The 20,516-nt window shown below is 51.3% G+C and overlaps 1 protein-coding gene across 2 annotated transcripts in view; it reads right to left on the bottom strand.

Moving 5' to 3' along the window:
- Positions 1-3,378: 3,378 nt before the first annotated feature.
- The window catches only part of ZNF282 (zinc finger protein 282), a 30,541-nt gene continuing 13,403 nt past the window's right edge, over positions 3,379-20,516 (bottom strand). Inside the window, exons 5-8 of one of the 2 annotated variants that reach the window (XM_023225471.1) lie at positions 18,823-18,936; positions 16,731-16,844; positions 15,403-15,516; positions 3,379-5,787 (exon numbers count right to left, since the gene is read on the bottom strand). In XM_023225471.1, the coding sequence (XP_023081239.1) occupies positions 4,952-5,787; positions 15,403-15,516; positions 16,731-16,844; positions 18,823-18,936 (1,178 nt within the window). In that variant the 3' untranslated portion in view covers positions 3,379-4,951. Of the gene's footprint in view, positions 5,788-15,402; positions 15,517-16,730; positions 16,845-18,822; positions 18,943-20,516 lie in introns of both variants that reach the window. The other variant, XM_023225472.3, reaches the window with a different exon arrangement.

The following is a 20,516-nucleotide window of genomic DNA, read 5'->3' as shown; positions in this document are numbered from 1 at the left end:
AACTCCAATCACTTGTACCCCCTATGGTGCCCATCCTGGCTAGACACGTGCTAAATACTAAAGAGGTAATTAAGTGAACAAAATGCAGAGGCCAGCATCCTAAGTGTCACCATCTTTGATCAGCTCTGGGGTTAGAGCTCCCTATGGGACTCTCCTAGGGCCTGTGCTAGTGGCTGGGGTGACTCATAGCGTAGCTAAGGGGCACTAGTGCAGTAGGATCCCCCAGCCTAGGATCCAGGAAACCAGAGACTTAGCCTTGGCCATCACTAGCTCAGTATGGCTTCTATAGACCAGTATTTTCCCAACTTCTCAGTGGGATGTCTTGTGGCGAGTCTTCCGGAAGATCAGGTGTGTATTTCTCAAGCCCCCACCCTCATGTAGTCATGTGCTTTCTAGCAGTGCTGTTCTCACAAATACCTTCTCTCCTAGTCGGGCTCCCAGAGGGCAAGGACTAGGTTTTACACTTCTTTGTTCCCTAATAGGTGTTCATGAAACAATAACGATGCAGCCGCCCATCCACCCTCAATCTCATTCTCCTAACACCCTGCCTTCCCCTTTCCATAAAGTAAGGCACAAACTGAGGCCATGAGCATGAAGTTACCTGAGCTGTCCAGCCACCTCAGGATCTGTTCCACCTCTCTGAGCTTTTTGGAGCAGCAACCTTTGCAGAGCACTGCTTGTAGCCGATCATCTGGTACAGTGCTGAGGAAGGAATGCTACAATCCACATGTCCCTGTTAGAACTTCCTAGGCTGGTGGGGACAGAAAGCCCAGAAAAGCATATCCTGAAATGAGGAAGGAATTTGAATGCCTGAGAAGTTGAACACAGGTCTGTAAGGACACAGATGCAGCTCTCATACTTCCAGGAAGTCTGTTGGGAAAGAGTTTCACTCTTTATTGGGTCCTCTTTTTCTTTTTTTTTTAACTATTCAAATTTTTATTGCATGCATTGTGGGTTTTTTTTTTTTTTTTTTTTTTTTTGGAGACAGAGTCTCACTCTGTCACTCAGGCTGGAGTGCAGTGGCACAATCTTGGCTCATTGCAAACCCTATCTCCCGGGTTCAAGCGATTCTCCTGCCTCAGCCTCCTGAGTAGTTGGGATTACAGTTGTGTGCCATCACACCTGGCTAATCTTTGTGTTTTTAGTAGAGACGGAGTTTCACCATGTTAGCCAGTCTGGTCTCGAACTCCTGACCTCAAGTGATCCACCCGCCTCGGCCTCCCAAAGTGCTGGGATTACAGGCGTGAGCCCCCATGTCCAGCCTGCATTGATTTTTAAATTAAAAGTCAATTTAAAAAATAGGCTGGGCTGAGTGAGATGGTTCACACCTGTAATCCCAGCACTTTGGAAGGCCGAGGTGGACGATCACTCGAGGTCGGGAGTTACAGACCAGCCTGGCCAACATGGTGAAACCCCGTCTCTACTAAAAATACAAAAGTTAGCCGGGCATGGTGGTGGGGGCCTATAATCCCAGCTACTCCGGAGGCTGAGGCAGGAGAATCACTTGAACCCGGGAAGCGGAGGTTGCAGTAAGCTGAAATGGCACCACTGCACTCCAGCCTGGGCAACAGAGTGAGACTCCATCTAAAAAATAAATAAATAAAAGACCAAGTGCAGCAGTTCACACCTATAATCTCAGCACTTTGGGAGGCTGAGGAGAGAGGGTTGCTTGAGCTCAGGAGTTCAAGCCCAGCCTGGGCAACATAGCAAGACCCTATCTCTACAAAAAGTAAAAAAAAAAAAAAAAAAAAAAAAGCCAGGTGTGGTGATGCATGCATGCCTATAGTCCCAGCTACTCGGGAGGCTGAGGCAACAGACTGCTTGAGCCCAGCAGTTCATGGCTGCAATGAGACATGATTGAATCACTGCACTTCAGCCTGGACAACAGAGTGAAACCCCGTCTCTCTCTCTGTCGCCCAGGCTGGAGTACAGTGCTGCCATTTCGGCTCACTGCAACCTCCACCTCCCGGGTTCAAATGATTCTCCTGCCTCAACCTCCCAAGTAGCTGGGACTACAGGCGCACGCCCCCATGCCCGGGTAATTTTTTGTATTTTAGTAGAGATGGGGCTTCACTGAGTTGCCCAGGCTGGTCTCGAACTCCTGAGCTCAGGCAATCTGTCTGCCTTGGCCTCCCAAAGTGCTGGGATTACAGGCGTGAGCCACCACGCCCGGCCTTTCTGTTTTTAAAAATTGTTTGTTTATCCTAGAGACGGGGTCTCGCTACGTTGGCAGGGTGGTCTTAAACTCCTGGTCTCAAGCAATCCTCCCACCTCAGCCTCCCAAAGTGCTTGGATTACATGAATGAGCCAGCACGCCCAACCAGATTGCTTCAGCTCTGGAGGTCCAGACTGCAGTAAGCCAATATTGCACCACTGCACTCAGCCTGAATGGCAGAGCAAGACGTTGTATCTAAATAAATACATAAACTACATTTCCTCAGAAGGAAAATAAAAATCTACCCCCAAAGCAAGGCCCCAGTCCTGCTTCGGGATGTGGACTCCAGAGTCTTCACTGAGGATCTTCGCTGCGTGGGAGCCAGCAGAGGCCAACACCCTGAGTGTCACCATCTCCAATCAGTTCTGGGGATGAGGCTCACTATGGGGCTCTCCAGCAACCTGTGCCAGGGCTTGGGGCAACTCATGGTGTAGCTGAGGGGTACCTGGTGCCGTGGCATCCACCAGCCTAGGATACAGGAAAGCAGAGGCTTGGCTCTCACTAGTTCAGTCACTAGGCCTCCTTGGGAATCTGCCCCTTGAAGGTAAAATAAAGGGGTCAGACAGCCTCGTGCTCAGGTGTTTTTGTTTTGTGTCTGAGACGGAGTCTCACTCTGTCACCCAGGTGTGACAGAGTGCAGGGGCGCGATCTCAGCTCACTGCAACCTCTGCCTCCTGGGTTCAAGCGATTCTCCTGCCTCAGCTTCCTGAGTAGCTGGGATTAAGGAACGCACCATCACGCCCAGCTAATTTTTGTATTTTTGGTAGAGACGGGGTTTCACCATTTTGGTCAGGCTGGTCTCAAATACCTGACCTCGTGATCTGCCCGCCACGGCCTCCCAAAGTGCTGGGATTACAGGTGTGAGCCACTGCGCCCAGCCAGGTGTTTTAAACCCATGTCTCAAGAGTGATGCCTCCCCTCTCCTCACACTCCTGGCAACCAAAAAGCATTCTGACCTTTCCATGATCTAGATTAGGAAAATCCTTTCTGCATATGCTTTTGAAAAGTGGCACACTACCCCCTCCCCCAGCAACTGATCACTGCAGGGTCCCCTTCTGCTCTAAAAACACTCTACTGAACCCTAATTTCTCATCTCAATTTGCTTTCTTAATATTTGTCTCCTTCAAAAAGCAGAATGAAGACAAAAAAAATACCCCATTGAATTGGATTCCAGTTCATTGAGGCTTTACTGTAGGCAAGCTGGAGAACCCCCAGCTCTGTGAACATGCAGTCTGCAATCTGGATACCTTTTATTTAATGTCAAGAATTCCCTTTGCACGGCAAAAAGGGGTCTGAGGAAAGCAGAGCAGCGTAGATGAGGGTGAGGGCAGAAGCAGGGCGCTCACCAAAGTGGTGCTGGGTGCCGGCTACCCACTGTGCTCCGGGCTGGGAAGAATGCCGGACTCACGGCAGGGGCTGGGAAAGTCATTTTTGACACAAACAAGGGTCCTGGGGCATGCCACCCCACCCAGTGCCAGGCCATGCAAGACGCTGAAATGGAGACTGTGGCCCCTCGGGACACAGTGCCCAGAGCCATGGAGCAGGTGCACCAACGTGAAGGGGAGTCCTTTGGGCGCTTTCCGAGGCGCCTGCAGGGTATGGAGCATAGCAGGGTCTGTATCCATGTCCGTGAACACGGGCAGTAACAGATAGCACCAATTGGGAGGCCCAGGGCAGGAGAGCCTGAGGCTCAGACTGTAGCACCCACTTGCCTGGCGCTCCTGGGAAGAGACTCTTGGCTGCTCTCTCAGCAAAAGCCTCTCCTTCACCTCTCTGCCCTGGGAAAACTGAACAGACCATCACGGTGAGGTCTGACCTGGGGCCCTAGCTGCCTCTGGGGGACCAGGCCACTGTTGTGCAGTGACAAGATGCTGCTGCACGAGATTGAGGGGCTGGGGGCGGGAGGGACAGGCTGGGGCCGAGGGGGCACCAGGAGCTCCCATGGAGGAAGAAACCTCTGGATGCACAACCTGGGGCGTTTCGTAGCCAATCTGTTCCCCACTCCCAGGAACCCCGGGAGCTGGCCTCCCGTCGCTTCTGGTTTTGTCCGTGGGTGAGAGAGAGGAACGGAAGAGAGACCAGGAGGGCCAGGCCGGCAGCGTCCCGGGCAGTGGAGGTAGGCGGTGAGCGTGGCGGGGCCACGCGCGCCCCTTCCCGTGTGATTGGGTGAACCGTCTCACCTGCCTCTCACTTTCCTCAGTCACCAGGAAAATCCTACCCCGCTTATCTTAGAGGGATAGGCCAAGGGTGAAATGGATAACGGATAGAAAACACTTAAAAAAGTATAAAGCGCTATTGAAACGCGAGGCAGTGTTGTCATCATGGTGTTACCCTTAGCACATCCCTCGGCCTTCGCTTTTTTTCAGGGTGTCTCCTAACCTTGGGACCTGATTTCCTGATCTCGGAAGGACTTCGGGACTCCCTGGTGGCTTCCCCTGATGACCATCTGTGGCCCAGTGGTCCCAGGGCACCCGAGGGGATGTGAGGGCGGTGCCCGAGGACACTTGGCTCCTCGCGGTCCCCCTGGCCCTTCCCCAGCCACTGGGTCCACCCTAGAGACGAGCTGGGCGTCCATTCAGACCAGACAGATCTGGGGGACCCCCAACCGGAGTGCAATGCTTGTTGCCGATTTCCAGACGGTGGCCAAGGACACCGGGCAGGGTGGTTGGTGCTCATACCGCCCTCGGGTCGCCTCCCGGCCCACTCCGTCCGGCCCTGCCCTCCCCCAGCCGGGCCCTAGTCTCGCTCGGGTGGCGGCGGGAGTGGCCGTGGGGCGCCTGGGCCCGGGCCGCCGCTGTGCACGCGCAGGTGGTCCTTGAGCGACTCCTTGTAGCGGAAGCTCTTGCCGCACTCGCCGCACGTGTAGGGACGCTCGCCCGTGTGGATGCGCTGGTGCTTGAGCAGGTTCTGCTTACGGATGAAGCTCTTGCCGCACAGTGCACACTGGAAAGGCCGCTCGCCCGTGTGCAGCCGCTGGTGGTTCTGCAGGTGCTCCTTGCGGCTGTAGGTCTTCTCGCACTCCGAGCACTTGTAGGGCCGCTCGCCGCGGTGCGTCATCTGGTGGCGGATGAGGCCCGAGTGGCAGTTGAAGCTCTTCTCGCACTCGGCGCACTCGTAGGGCCGCTCCTTGGTGTGGCTGCGGTGGTGGATGATGAGGCTCTTGCGCACGCCAAAGCTCTTGCCACACTCGGGGCACGAGTAGGGCTTGCTGCGGGCGCCATGCAGGAGGAGGCTCCGCCGCAGCCCGCCAGGGCAACAGCTGCCGCAGCCGCCGCCTGCCCCCGTCCCCACCTCCGCGCCGCCGCCCCCACCGCCCCCATCGCCCCCGCCGTCCCCAGTGCTGCGGTCCCCACCCAGCGGCACCTCGCCCGAGCCACGCTCCCCAGGCAGCGCCTGGAAGCCGTCGTCTAGCAGCCCTCGGCTCGGGGGGCCACCCGGGTTCTCGGCCACCGCAATCGGGGGCAGGCTCTGCGGCTGGGGCTGCGACTGCGGCTGTGGCTGCGGTGGCTGGGGCTGGGGCTGGGGCTGTGGCGGGGCTGGGGGTGGGTTCTTCACCATCAGCAGGCTGTCACCTGGGGAGATAGGAAGAAGTAACATGCTGACAGGGGCTCTCGACCAGGACCCCACACTGCTCCCGAAGGGGGTCCAGGGAGCGTGCTATCTGAGCCTCAGTTCCACTAACTACGAGGGATTGCACAAGGTGCTGGGCCACGATCTACATGGCCCTTGGACCTTCCCGAAGCCCCCCTGCTGTGGGGCCCAGAAACAGGTCAAGCAGGTGGCACACGGCGAGGACAGGAAGTCTCTCCAGAATGCTGAGGACTAAGGGGTAGGGGACCTGCTGTCCAGAAATCATTTTGGAAGATAGAATTGCTCAGAAAAAAACAAGACTTACTTGCAGTCTGATGGACGATGTTTTTTGTTTGTTTTTCCAGACAGGGTCCTGGCTCTGTCACCCAGGCTGTAGTGCACTGGAGAGATCATGGCTCACTGCAGCCTTGGCCTCCTGGGCTCAAGTGATCCTCCCACCTCAGCCTCCCAAGGAGCTGGGACCATAAGCATGCGCCACCAGGCCCAGCTAATTAAAAAAACAATTTTTTTCCGCCAGGCCCAGTGGCTCACGCCTATAATCCCAGCATTTTGGGAGACCAAGGTGGGCAGATCACCTGAGTTTGGGAGTTGGAGACCAGCCTGACCAACATGGAGAAACCTCGTCTCTACTGAAAATACGAAATTAGCCGGGAGTGGTGGCACATGCATGTAATTCCAGCTGAGGCTGAGGCAGGAGAAACGCTTGAAGCGGGGAGGCGGAGGTTGCGGTGAGCCGAGATCTTCCCATTGCACTCCAGCCTGGGCAAAAAGAGTGAAACTCCATCTCTCAAAAAAGTAAATAAATGAAATAAAATAAAAATTTAAAAGGCCAGGCACGGTGGCTCACACCTGTAATCCCAGCACTTTGGGAGGCTGAGGGGGGTGGATCACAAGGTCAAGAAATCGAGACCATCCTGGCCAATATGGCGAAATGCCGTCTCTACTAAAAATACAAAAATTAGCTGGGTGTGGTGGTACACACCTGTAGTCCCAGCTACTTGGGAGGCTGAGGCAGGAGAATCACTTGAATCCAGGAGGCAGAGGTTGCAGTGAGCTGAGATACCGCCACTGCACTCCAGCCCGGCGACAGAGCAAGACTCTGTCTCAAAAAAAAATAAAAATAAAAATAAAAATAAAAAATACAAATTTTTTTTGTTGTTGAGACAGGGTCTCACTATGTTGCCCAGGCTGGTCTCCAACTCCTGGGATCAAGCAATCCTCCCACCTTGGCCTCTCAAAGTGCTGGAATTACAGATGTGAGCCAGCACAGACACTGACAATGCTCACTTTTATCTCAGAACAATCTCTCAATGGGAAGGAAAGAATTTTATCCAAGGTGAAAACCATCTAGAGACCCACAGAATGGAATGCAGGGAGCTGGAAACATAAGCCTCAGACGGGTTGGCAATCATGTTTCCACTAAGCATTGGGGCATCTGATTTGGGCAGGTGTGGGCACCTGACCCACCTGGACCTTGGCAGCACAGTGACAGGCCCTCCTTGCACCCATGGCAGTGGCCGCCCAGCCTACCACCCCAGGAGACGCGGTTCTTACCCCCTTTCCTCCCAGTGCACAGTTCTTGTGCCTTGGGGGGCAGTGGGAGACAAAGCCCAGGCTCTGAGCATCAGAATGGTGACGTCAGGCCCAGTCCTTGTCCTTCCCCCTCCCACCATCCCCCACCCTCCCCACCCAGTGGTTCTTATGCCTCACGCTCCATCACTTCCCTGGTCTTCAGTTGGAATTCCTTTCTCCCTAGAGGAGCCCTGCTCCCCAATTTAGGGGAAGGCTGTGGAAGAGCTCTGAAGAAAGGGGCTGCCTCCCACCTCTTCTCGGCATCCTTTTCTCTTCTCCGTGCTCACGCCCCTCTGCCTAGGGCCCAACTGCTCCCCGGAGGCCGCTTCTCAGGCCACATCTGCCATGTTTCCATCCAGCCCTCCTGTATTCATTGGTGTTTGACTGAGATCTGTCCTTATATGACACTATTAAATGGACTGTGCCCGCCCTCCCTCTCTGTCTCCATCAAAATTGACCTGGCAGAGAACCATCTCTGCAGGACACTGGCCAGGTGCAGAGGCCAAAAGAATTCTCTTCATCTCAGTGCAGGATGCCTGGGAAGGGTCATCCCAGCTCCAGAGCATCCCGGGAGATCGCTGTGGCCTCTGTGGCCATGGCACTGAGGGTCTTTGCTTCTCTGTCTACCCAGTCCTGCTACTCTCACTCCTTCCCAGGTGTTATTCCTAGAGGACTTGCAAAGAAACCAGATGCACATAAACTCCCAGGGGCTGTCTCCCAGGAAGCCAACCTAAGACAGTCCTACTCTAACCATTCTTCCAACCCAGTGTGAGCCTCAATCCACGTTCTCACCATCCCGCCATGCCCTCCACCTCCAACCTTTTTCTGTCTTCCTGACCCAATTTGGCTCTCCAGGCCCGGCAGCCCAGGCACTTGCTAGGGCACCGTGATTGCCTTTGCTCCTCTGTTGTGCTTGCCTGGAGAACGCCAGTCCTGTGACTGCACTCAGGCAGCTGAAAAACTGCACAAGCTGCTCAGGCACAGTGGCTCATGCCCGTAATCCTGACACATTGGGAGGCCAAGGCAGGAGGATTGCTTGAGCCCAGGAGTTTGAGACCAGCCTAGGTAACCTAGGGAGACCCTATCTCTACAAAAAAACATTTAAAAATTAGGCACTGTGACACAGGCCTATGGTCCCAGCTACTCAGAAGACTGATGCGAGAAGATTAAACCTGGGAGGTCGAGGCTGCGGTGAGTCGTGATCGTGCCACTGTACTCCAGCCTGGGTGACAGAGTGAAACCCTGTCTCAAAAAAAAAAAAAAAAAAAAAAAAAAAATACCCTTGAGGGGGCCTCCACACAGCCCAGCATCCTGGCCCACATCTCTAGTGGGTTTTACTTTTCCATTCTGAAATGATGACATCATCCTTCCTCCTCTACCCCACCCCACCCCCACTCCCTGCCCCATGCATGGCCATGAGGGCTTTTCCTTTCCAGTCACTGGCTGGTAAGTGATTCACATGAAAGCACGTAACCTAGTTATGGTCAGTGGGGTATGGGAAGTTTGCTGGGAAGCTTCTGGAAGGATTTCCTCACTCCTTAGAGTGTACAGGAAAAGATGGGCTTTCCTGTGCACTCATTCTGGATGTGACGTTTGGGACAGCTGCAGCTGCCATGCTACCAGCCTGGGGATGAAGCCACACCGAGGATGGTCAGGCAAGGAGTTGGAAAGAACCTGGGTCCTTGAAAACATGCTGAGTCTTTGAATCAACTAAGCCTGAACCTGACCTACCTTAGGACTTCTAGTTACGTAAGAGAAGACATTTCTTTATTATTTAAGGCAGTTTGAATCAGGATTCTAAAGTAGTTGGGCGCATCTGACCTGAGACAATGGTCTAGTTATCTCCCACCTTAAAAGAACCCCCTCCCTAGACCTGCATGGCCCCTGCCCCAGCTCCTCACATGTCATTTCCATTCCTTTTCATAGCAAGACGCATCGAGAGTCACTGTGCTTGCCCTTACCACTTCATCACCTCCCATTCTTTTAAATGATTCCAATCAGGCACGCACCCTTGCCATTCCACTGAAAAACTTTTTCGTTTTTGAGACCAAGTCTTGTTCTGTTGCCAAGGCTGGAGTGCAGTGACACAATCTCTGCTCACTGCAACCTCCGCCTCCCAGGTTCAAGCAATTCTCCTGCCTCAGCCTCCCAAGTAGCTGGGATTACAGGTGCCTGCCACCACGCCTGGCTAATTTTTGTATTTTTGGTAGAGACAGGGTCTCTCCATGTTGGCCAGGCTGGTCTCGAACTCCCGACCTCAAATAATCCACCTGCCTCGGCCTCCCAAAGTGCTGAAATTACAGGTGTGAGCCACCACACCCAAAAACTTTTGTCACAATCACCAGCAATTTCCAACCTGCCAAATCCACCAGCCTCTTCCCTGTCCTGCATATGCAACCGCTCATGGGTGTCTGACATAGTTAACCCTCCCTGAGAGATTCTCTTCTCCCAGCCTCTGTAACACCTTGCTCCTCTGGTTTTCTGCCAGGCTCAGAGCTAAGATCTCTTTAATTCTTTGTTTACACTGTCCCTAGAACTCATACAGTCCTCAACAACCTAAGTGTAATAACTTGACTGGCCTTTGTCCCCAGTTCCTGGGAAGGAGCCTCTAAATCTTTGGGTTTCCTGAGTGACAGGGGTGTCTTTGTTATTCATGGTGGTCTCTTAGAGAGTTTAAGCTAAGGAGGTGACAAAGGATGGGGCTGCCATGCCAAAAAGACCAAGCACGTGATTAAAGGGTTAGGGTTTGAGGCCCAACCTCTGGGGAGGGAAAGGGGCTGGAGACTGAGCTGAACCTCGTGGCTAATGAGTCAATCAATCATGCCTACATAAAGAAGCTCCAACAGGACTCGGAACGCCACAGTTCATTGAACTTCCCTGGTTGGCAATGCTCTGCGTATTTTCACACATTGACATGCTAGGAGGGTGACACATCCTGACTCCACAGTGAGGGAACAATGGAAACTTCATGCTTAGGACCATCCCAGACCTTGCCTTATGGGTCTCCTTTTGGCTAGTTCTGATTTGAAACCTTTTGCTGTAATAAAACTATAATGATATATATAGCACTTTCCTGAGTTCTATGAGCCATTCTAGCAAATTATGAGGGGGTGATGGGAAACCCAGAATTTGTAGCCAGCTGGTCAGAAGTGAGGGTGGCCTAGAACCCCCAAATTTATGGCTGGTATCTGAAGAGAGAACAGTCTTGTGAAGGCCTGAGCCCTCAACCTCTGAGGTTTGGCCAACTCCAGGTCGCTGATGTTGGAAGTCACTGCAACCTGTAACTCCCAAATCAGTCTACCCCCAAGCTCTCTCTTAAACTTCAGACTCCTATGTTCACCTACTTCACCTGCTACTTGAGTGTCACCTCAAATTTTAATGGGTCCAAACTAGAACTCTTGACTCCAAACTAGAACCAGCAACACAGGTTCTTTTCCAGGGCTTGGCACTTGAGCAAACAGCACTACCGTTCACTCACTTCTGTAGGACCCAGACGCAGGAGTCATTCTTGATTCCACAGGCCCCACAAGCAACCCATGAGTGACACTCTCAAAGTGCATCTGAATCTGTCCTTTCTCTCCCTGTGCACTGCTGCTACCCCAGCTCTGACTACCTGCAGCTCCCCACCTGGTCTGCATCAAATGCATGAGCCTCAGCCATGGCTCTGCACCCCACTCCAATCCATTCCTGAAACATATAAAAATGTAAACCAGATCATGTCCGATTTCATACCCTTTATTAGTCTCTCTCCTTCTTTTTTTTTTTTTTTTTTTTTTTATGGGTCTAGCTCTGTTGCCTAGGCTGGAGTGCAGTGGCGTGATGATCTCTGCTCACTGAAACCTCCGTCTGCTGGGTTCAACGGATTCTCATGCCCCAGCCTCCCGAGCAGCTGGGATGACAGGTGCCCGCCATGACACCTGGCCTAGTCTCCTTTCTTATAAGAATAAAATCCAAACTCTAACTTGGCCCATAGGTCATACATGCTCAGGTGCCTCAGTCTACTGCTCCATCCTCCTCCCCAAAGCCTCCATGGCCTCTGCCCTCACTTCCCTCTTCTTGGTCTTCTCTTCCCCCCGCAGCCCCATGGCTGGCTCCTTCCCACTGCCAAGGGCACACTCAGTCAGGCACCGCTTCCCCTTGGAGGTCTTTCCTGACCACTCTGCCCTTGCTCTGCCTCGTGTCTGCACTCCTTCCTGTTCTCCCTGCCATTGTTCTCAGAGCGCTGCTGCACCCTGGCTTTACCTTGCCTGCTTGCTGGCCTGCTTATTCATCCTCTTTCCACAAAGGGTCTTTCTTCACTGCCAATTTTTTTTTTCTTTTTTTTTTGAGACAGAGCCTCACTCTGCCACCCAGGCTGTAGTGCAGGGGTGCAATCTTGCTCACTGCAACCTCCGCCTCCCGGGTTCAAGCAATTCTTCTGCCTCAGCCTCCCAAGTAGCTGGTGTTACAGGTGCCCACCACCACGCCTGGCTAGTTTTCTTTTTGTATTTTTAGTAGAGACAGAGTTTCACCATGTTGGCCAGGCTAATCTCAAACTCCTGACCTCAGGTGATCCACCTGCCTCGGCCTCCCAAAGTGCCAGATTATAGGCCTAAGCCACCACACCTGGCCCTTCACTGCCGATTCTAAGTGCTTACAATATTGTGTAACACATGGCAGGCACTAAGTAAATACTTGCTAAAAAAAATAGAAACTATGAAAGGTTGGAACCACTGTTTTAACCCAATGCAGTGAATAATGCGGGAATTTCAAGAGGGTGCTTTCATGTCATATTCTGTGGGTGTTGGCATCTGGGAATGGTGGCCGGCCTCCGGATCCTGACCACCTCTCACTCCGGAAGCACCTGTTAGCCACTGGACTCCACAGTCCTAGCTATGCTTCCTGCTTCAGTGGAGGCACTGATGCACATTAACTTTGGGCAAACTGAATCTTCTTGTCTTACACTAACTGACTGAGAGTAGTCTCAGTACACATTCATTAATACATAAATTCAGGAGGCCCTTTTACAAGAATGTAATATCCAACTGGGTTGAGGTCTGCCTTTGAGTCAAACGGATACCAGTTCTTTCCCTCTTACATATCCCAGGGCTGAAGAAGGAAGTTGGCAGGGACAGGTATCCCGTGTCTGCACTGTGTTCTCTACCCCGACTCTTCTCCTCTCCATCCCCTTTCCAGAAGACTCTTCCACGTAATAGCATGTCTACCATCTGGCTGTCCCTGGCAACCACAGTACTAGGTTGGTTTTAAACCTCAAAGAAACCACAGATGAGATGCCAGTGTCAAATTCCAACACTGATAAATAGGAAGCAGGCTCACTTTGGGAGAAAGAACAGAGGTTCTGGTAAGAGGCTCTCGTGACTAGGAAGGCAAGAGAACCATTTCCAGATACTCCTATCTTCCAAATTCTGTGCATTTCCTCCCAAATGTTAGGGTTCAAAGGTCTCTCAAATATAAAATAACATAGGCTGGGCCTGGTGGCTCCTGCCTGTAATCCCAGAGCTTTGGGAGGCCCAGGTGGGAGGACTGCTTGGGGCCAGAAGTTCAGACCAGCGTGGGTAATACAGCAAGACCCTATCTCTACAAAACATTCTAAAAAATTAGTGAGGCACAGTGGTGCATGCCTGTAGTCCCAGCTATTTGGGAGGCTGAGGCAGGAGCATCGCTTGAGCCCAGGAGATCGAGGCTGCAGTGAGCCATGATCACACCACTGCACTCCAGCCTGAGCAGCAGAGTGAGACCCTGTCTTTAAAGAAACAAAAAAAAAGGTAAAACAACATGAGGCAAATCATTCTATGATATCCAAACTTAAGTAGGAAAATGGTTGGGTCCTTTGCAAATCCTTGCAAATTCTCCATGGGCCTTCCTAGACTGCTTTCCCCACAGTACAGGTCCCCAAGAACAGGCTCCTCGAGGCCCACATGCTCCTAGCCAACTGGGAAGAATCAGAAGATAGCATTGAGGGATAAGGAAGGGTTTGGGCAGAATTTGCTGGCCCCAGGTCAGATGCACTAGTTCCTATGCCTTCAGGGCCAGAGCTAGCAATGGTAGCCTACAGCTGTGGAGGAAGAGGTGGAGTTGGCTTTCTTCCAGTGCTCACCGCCAGTGTCCTGGCTTCCCCCATCTCATCCCACCAAGCCAGCAGTTATAAAGAGGACCGCTTTCAATTCTATTTGAAATAAGGACATACGTTGTTCCTATCTCGTTCCTGCCAATTCCTCCAGGCCCACACTGGCTCTTCTAGAACTAAGTTTGTCTTATAGAGAGTGTGATCTGCTTGCCTGAGTTTGAAATGGCTGTTCAGAACCAGAAACAACCCATGTCCTCCGCTCTTATGTGGAGTTTAAGCTCTTTCAAGATGTCAGCTCTGGGCACAGTGGCTCATGTCTGTAATCCCGGCACTTTGAGAGGCCAAGGCAGGAGGATCACCTGAGGTCAGGGGTTCGAGACCAGCCTGGCCAACATGGTGCAACCCCGTCTCTACTAAAAATACAAAAATTAGCTGGGCATGGTGGCGGGTGCCTGTAATCCCAGCTACCGGGGAGGCTGAGGTGGAAGAATTGCTTGAACCCGGTAGGCGGAGGTTGCGGTGAGCCGAGATTGCACCACTACACTCCAGCCTGGGCGACAGAGCGAGAGACTACCTCAAAAAAAAAAAAAAAGATGTCAGGAATATGGACAGGGAACACACATTCAGCTATTCTATTAACACTTCGACCAGCCAAAAGACACTAGGTCAGCCATGTTGAGGGCAAGAGGATGGTACTGGGTTTTAGCGAGGAATATTAGCCTGAGCTAAGAGTGTTCAATAATCCATAAACATATGCTTAGGGTCATAGGTTATTAAGCGGAGCTTCAGAAAGACCCAAGAGACCCAAGTCTGGTGAGACATTCGGTTCCATAACTGTTGGGGAAAACAATCTTCCCTTTCTCTTTGAGCTTCAGTGTGTTCCTCGGTTACTCCGGGATGGTAGCTCAGGGATGCCTGGGGTACTTCAGCTACTGCTGTTTGGTTTTTTTGAGACAGGATCTCGCTCTCGCCCAGGCTGGAGTGCAGTGGTGCAAGCATGGCTCATTGCAGCCATGACCTCCCAGGCTCAAGCGATCCTCTCACCTCAGCCTCCAGAGTAGCTGGGACCACAGGCACAAGTCACCACGCCTGGCTAATTTATTAATTTTTTTGTAGACTCTGTGGGTCTCACTATGTTGCCCAGGCTAGTTTCAAACTCCTGACCTCAAGAGATCCTTCTGCCTCAGCCTCCCAAAATGCTGGGATCTTGGATATGAGCCACCATGAGCAGGCAGGCTAGTGTCTTCCAGCATGTGAGCCACCTGCTGCTGTCAACTGCCTCAGGCACACTGGCTCAGCTCTCTCCCGTCCCCTCTCCCTTCCTCCCCTCCTGCCATGAAGGGTTAAATTGTGCCCTCCCCCTCACCCTGCCAAGTATGTTGAAATCCTAACCCCCAGGACTTCAGAATGCGACCTTATTTGGAAACAGGGTCATTGCAGACGTAGTTAGTTAAGATGAGGTCATACTAGAGTAGGGTGGCCCTGATCCAATATGACTGGTATCTTTATAAGATGGCAGGTGAGGACAGACACAAGGGAACGCCATGTGACAAGAGAGGCTTGGAGCAACGCATCTACAAGCCAAGGAACGCCAGAGGTTGCCAGCACCCATCAGAAGCTGGGAGAGGCGAGGGAGGAATTCCCTACAGACTTCAGAGGGAGCAAGGCCCAGCCCACCCCTTGATTTTGGACTTTCAACCTGTGGAACTGTGAGAGAATAGATTTCTATTGTTTAAGCTGCCCAGCCTGTGGTACCCTGTTATGACAGCCCCGGGGAACCAATACAATATCACACTCCAAAAAGAACGGGGGCGCTTTGGTGCAGAACTTTGAAAGGCTGCCATCGACAGAACATCGCCCTACAAGGGGTGAGCTGAGAAGAGCAGCAGCCTTCCTCCAGGCCTCAGCTGTACAGCTCCAGAGGAGAAACCCCGGGGCCCAGGTAGGCACTACTCACTAGGGCCAGAGTCTAATCCAAGCTCTCCGTCCATTGAGTCACGTGGTCCCCATGGGTATGGCTGCTCCTCTTGCTTGATCCATGACAAAATGTCATGTGCTGAGATGAGAGACTCTGTTGTCATGGAAAGAAGGCAATATTAGATTTTGTTCATTTCCACTCAGCCTCCCATCAAAGGTTTCAAAACCATCCTATACAGTGGCTGCAGCCTGCGGGGCATGTTTTGGTATCGGTGTTGCATTTCCAGGCCATCCTCCTTACCCTCGTAAGCCCCTTCTTAAAGGGATTCTGTCTGCTCACTGCATTTCAAGTTGGCCAGAAAGAGGCTTAGCCCAAGGTCTGTGCAGTGGCAGGGCCAGGATTAAAACCCAGACCTCCCAGCTCTACCGCTTAGCCCCAGAGGAACTCACGGGGCCAGGACAGGCCAGAAGAAAGCCCCAGATAGGGTCACAGCTAACGGGTATGACTTAGAAATCAGAGATGGCAGAGGCTGCAACCAGAGGTCACTAATAAGAACCACAGTGAAGCAGGAAGGTCCCGCTTTCCCTCTGCCCTGGGTCCCCTCAATTTCTGTTGTGAAGGTGACAAAGCACAAGGAATCCTAGATTCAACTTCTCATCTTCTTTCCCTGGGACGGTGGGTAGGATGAGACTTGTGTCCTAACTACCAGGCGATGACACTGGACTTAGCTCTGCAAACACACGGACACACACATAGGTCGTGGGCAGGTGGGGCTTCTATTGTTCTTTTATGCCTCCCTGAATGCCTAGACCCTCCCTACAAGTTTCTTGGGAAACTTCTAACTAGTATTCACTCAAGAGAAATTCCAGAAAATGTAAACGATTTTCTGACACAGAACTATACGCAGCTTTCAGATGCTTTTTGGTAGTTTTTATTGTTCAAAAATCAGTGCTGAATAGCTGGACACGGTGGCTCATGCCCGTAATCCCAGTACTTTGGGAGGCTGAGGCGGGCAGATCATTTGAGACCAGGAGTTCAAGACCAGCCTGACCAACATGGTGGAACCCCATCTCTACTAAAAATACAAAAAATGAGCCGCGTGTGGTGGCACATGCCTGTAATCTCAGCTACTCAGGAGGCTGAGGCAGGAGAATTGCTTAAACCCAGGAAACAGAGGTTGCGGTGAGCTGAGATCACATCACTGCACTCCAGCCTGAACAACAGAGCAAGACTCCATCTCAAAAAACAAAAAATCAGTGCTGAAGTAATTTTAGTATCAGTTGCATAGACATAATAAATTATTAATTTAATGATTCCTTTGGAAAAGCACTGGTTGCCCTCAATATTCATTCTGGCCTTGTTCTCACCTGAATTGGGATCCGTGGGAATATCTCTGTCTGCCAAATCCTGCTGATCCCACACGCACTGATGCTCCTCCTGTTTAATCCGGGACAAGAGGTCCTGGGCAGAAATTGGGGAGTCTACTCTCGGGAACAAGAGCGGCAAAGGTGTTAGAAGATGAGAAATTGACTGCAAGTTTGTGTTTTGAGTAAATCTCTGATTTCATGCAATTATCTCTTTCCCCTAAACATCAGGTACAATTACATAAGTCTCATTAACTAAAGGTTGAAGTCAACTTGGCCCCAGTTAACGGAGCTTTTGCTGCAAATAAGAGGATGCTGTAGGGGAGTGACATTACAGTCTCTAAGAGTCTTTCTGTGCTGCAGGAACTTAAATCTCCTTAGAATAAGGTTCCTATTGCTGGGCGCGGTGGCTGACGCCTTTAGTCCCAGCACTTTGGGAGGCCGAGGCAGGTGGATCACGGGGTCAGGAGATCGAGACCATCCTGGCTAACACAGTGAAATCCCGTCTCTACTAAAAATACAAAAAATTAGCCGGGCGTGGTGGCGGGCACCTGTAGTCCCAGCTACTCGGGAGGCTGAGGCAGGAGAATGGCGTGAACCCAGGAGGCGGAGCTTGCAGTGAGCCGAGATCGCGCCACTGCACTCCAGCCTGGGCGACAGAGCGAGACTCTGTCTCTACAACAACAACAACAAAAAATTAAAAAATTTTTAGAAAAAGAATAAGGTTCCTATTCTGGTGCTGAGACCACCATGGAAAGCGGTATTTCCTCTGGAAAGATGACAACTTCCAGAAAGCCTTTTTTTTTTTTAATTATATATTGACAGATTATAGTGGTATATATTTATAGGGTATAAAGTAATGTTACGAGAAGCCTTTAAAGCTGTTGAATGGGATTTTTCTAAGATGTAAGAAAAAGACCCTATATGTTCTTTCTTCTACAGAGTCTCAAACCTAATTTAGCCTTATTGCCTTCTTATCTCTTAAAGATCTCCTTAAAGATCCTAATACTGTGATGCTTGCAAGGGTCACGCCTGATGACAAGTGAACAGGCTTTCCTCTACCCAGACACTGTGAGCACTTACCTATGGGTGTGAGGCTCTGACTAAGGGGGGATGAGGTTTGTGGAGCTCTAACCTGTGAATAAGTAAAGGGCTACAGTATGTTAATATGTCTCATGATTGTTGATTTTATGTGTCAACTTGGCTTGGTCACGGTACCCAGATATTTGGTCAAACATTATTTAGCTGTTTTTATGAAGGTATTTTTTTAGATAGATTTGAACATGTAAGTCAGCAGACTTGAGTCAAGCAGACTGCCCTCTATGATGTGGGTGGGCCTCATCAACCAGCTGAAGGCCTAAGGAAAAACACAGACCTCCCCCAAGGAAGAGGCAATTCTGCCTGCAGGCTCGAGCAGCCACATCAGCGCTTCCTTGCGTCTCTAACCTGCTGGCCTGCCCTGTAAATTTTGGACTTGCCAGCCTCCACAATCACAAGCCAATTCCTTAAAATAAAATAAATCTCTCTTTTACACACACACCCTTACGGGTCCTGCTTCTCTGGAGAACTCTGATTGATACATACATCTGCTCTAACAGAGTTCTCACCTACGACAGAGTCCAGCTGCAATGCCAGCTAAGAGGAGGTCCCTCACAGGACCGCCGGTATGTGGGTGCCTGGCACAGAGGCAGCAGCCCATAAACACTTGTTTAAAACAATGAAAGGCCTTCCTGGTCAGGGAACAACAGGTCTTCCTGACCTGCCTGTTCCCCCACCCATGAAGCCTTACACTTAGTACTTCTGCCAGGATATTGTTTCTAAAGGGGAAGATGGAATAGTTAAAAACAGATAATATGAGGAAGAGAGGAAATAGAACACGCTGAGCCCAGGTGTACCAGCAAATTGTCAATGCTGTTTGCCACGTCTGTGTCCCCTGGAGGAATCCTGGCTCAGACCAGCCCTGGATGCACAGCCCTTCCATTTCGAGCTCAGCCCTCTGGCCTGGCACACGCGACAGCTAACTCTGGGGGCTGGCAGACCGTGCTAACCCTCTCCCCTCCCCTCTCTGGTGTGGACGGCTGCTTGGCTCACTCACCGGTAATGGATTCCGTGGGGATGGCTCTTTCCTCCAGGCCCCGCTGGCCCCGGACACACAGGGCGTCCTCACGCTTCACCTGGGAGGACGCATCCTGCGCAGGCACCAGGGGCTCTGCTCCTGGGGACAGAGAATCACACTGCTTTGTGTCTTTTTTTCCACAGGCACCAGGAGCTTTACTCCTGGGAACAGAGAATGACATTGCTTTGTGTCTTTTTTTCCTGCGTGCTGGTCACCGGGACATTCTGGGCTCAGAAGCATGGCTGACAGTACTTGCCAGGGGAGAAGACAGGGGTCTTGGGTTCCTGTCGGAGCCATGGGGGACCCTGAGGAGCAGAAGGTCTCAGGAGCAGAGAGGGAGTCAACATTCAAGAAAAAGGGCTAGGCAAGCAGCAAAATGAGGGGTGATGAGGCTGAAGAGAGAATTCAGAAATACCCTAGAGCTACATAACTGGCTGGGTCCTAATCAGGACTGGGCCACAAGTTGGACCTCTCTGTGGGAGTCATTAGTCCTTGTTTGTCACCCCAATCAGAAAGAGCTGGCCAGGCTGAGGCCAGATGCACACACACGTGTATATATATGATTTGTAAGAAGCCAGGCTGGGCAAAAAGGCACAACTAAGCTCTATCGTTGGACAGATAGTGCACAACCTCCTTATACAGTCAGTCTCACTGTCATCAACAGGTTCTTGGAAACAGTGAGTTCAAGTGAAATGACACATAGTAGATCCTCGAATAACGTCACTTCCTCCCATGATGTTTAGTTACAACATTGATGAGAAAGAAAAATTGGTTGTGTTATATGTCATTTTAAAGCCACAGTTTCTGAGACCCTATCAGTGACATTAAGTGAGGACTCGCTGTGCATCAAAGACAATGACATAGCCTCTACATAGAAGCCCAGCATGAAACAAACAGGGCCTTTTCTTCTGATGGCGCCCCCTGTGCAAGAGGAGGCTCAGGCACCAGGAAAGAGAGAAGACGAAGAACCTGAAGACTGGGATCCTGGCTTCAACTCTGCACCAACTCAGCGGATGAGTCATTTAGCCTCTCTGGGTTCCGGTCTACCCTTTTCATCTACAAAAGGGACACAGTGATCCCTGTTCTACCTTAAGCTCAGTGGTGGTTTGATAACCACCTGAAACTGTTGAGATTACAGTGCTTCAAATGTAAAAAGCTACCTAAGACTAGGTGCTATTACTACCACTGCTGACCTCAAACTTCTGCAGTGCTTGATAAAGACAGAGAAGGAGTCATTTAGAGGAAATGTCCATGTCCAAGACAGGCAAATCCATAGACACAGACAGTCGATTAGTGGTTCCCAGGGGCTGGGGGTAAAAGGGAGCAGGGAGGGACTGCTTGTGGGTGTGAGGTTCCAGTGATTCTCTTGCCTCAGCCTCCCGAGTAGCTGGAATTACAGGTGCACGCCACTGCACTCGGCTAATTTTTTGTATTTTTTAGTAGGGACGGGGTTTCTCTTTGTTGGCCAGGATGGTCTTGAACTCCTGACCTCGGCTAATCCGCCCGCCTTGGCCTCCCAAAGTGCTAGGATTACAGGCGTGAGCCACTGTGCCCTGCCAGGTGCAGGGTTTCTTATGGTAGAAATGTTCTGGAATTCGATAATGATTTTGGTTGCATGACTTTGTGAGCCACTGAATTGCAGTCTTTAAAACAGTAAATTTTATGGTCTGTAA

This window comes from Piliocolobus tephrosceles, chromosome 8 (assembly GCF_002776525.5).
Source record: "Piliocolobus tephrosceles isolate RC106 chromosome 8, ASM277652v3, whole genome shotgun sequence".
In the NCBI taxonomy this organism is placed as follows: domain Eukaryota; kingdom Metazoa; phylum Chordata; class Mammalia; order Primates; family Cercopithecidae; genus Piliocolobus; species Piliocolobus tephrosceles.
The sequence above is the reverse complement of the archived record's forward strand: the minus strand, read 5'-3'. Positions and strand labels throughout refer to the sequence as shown.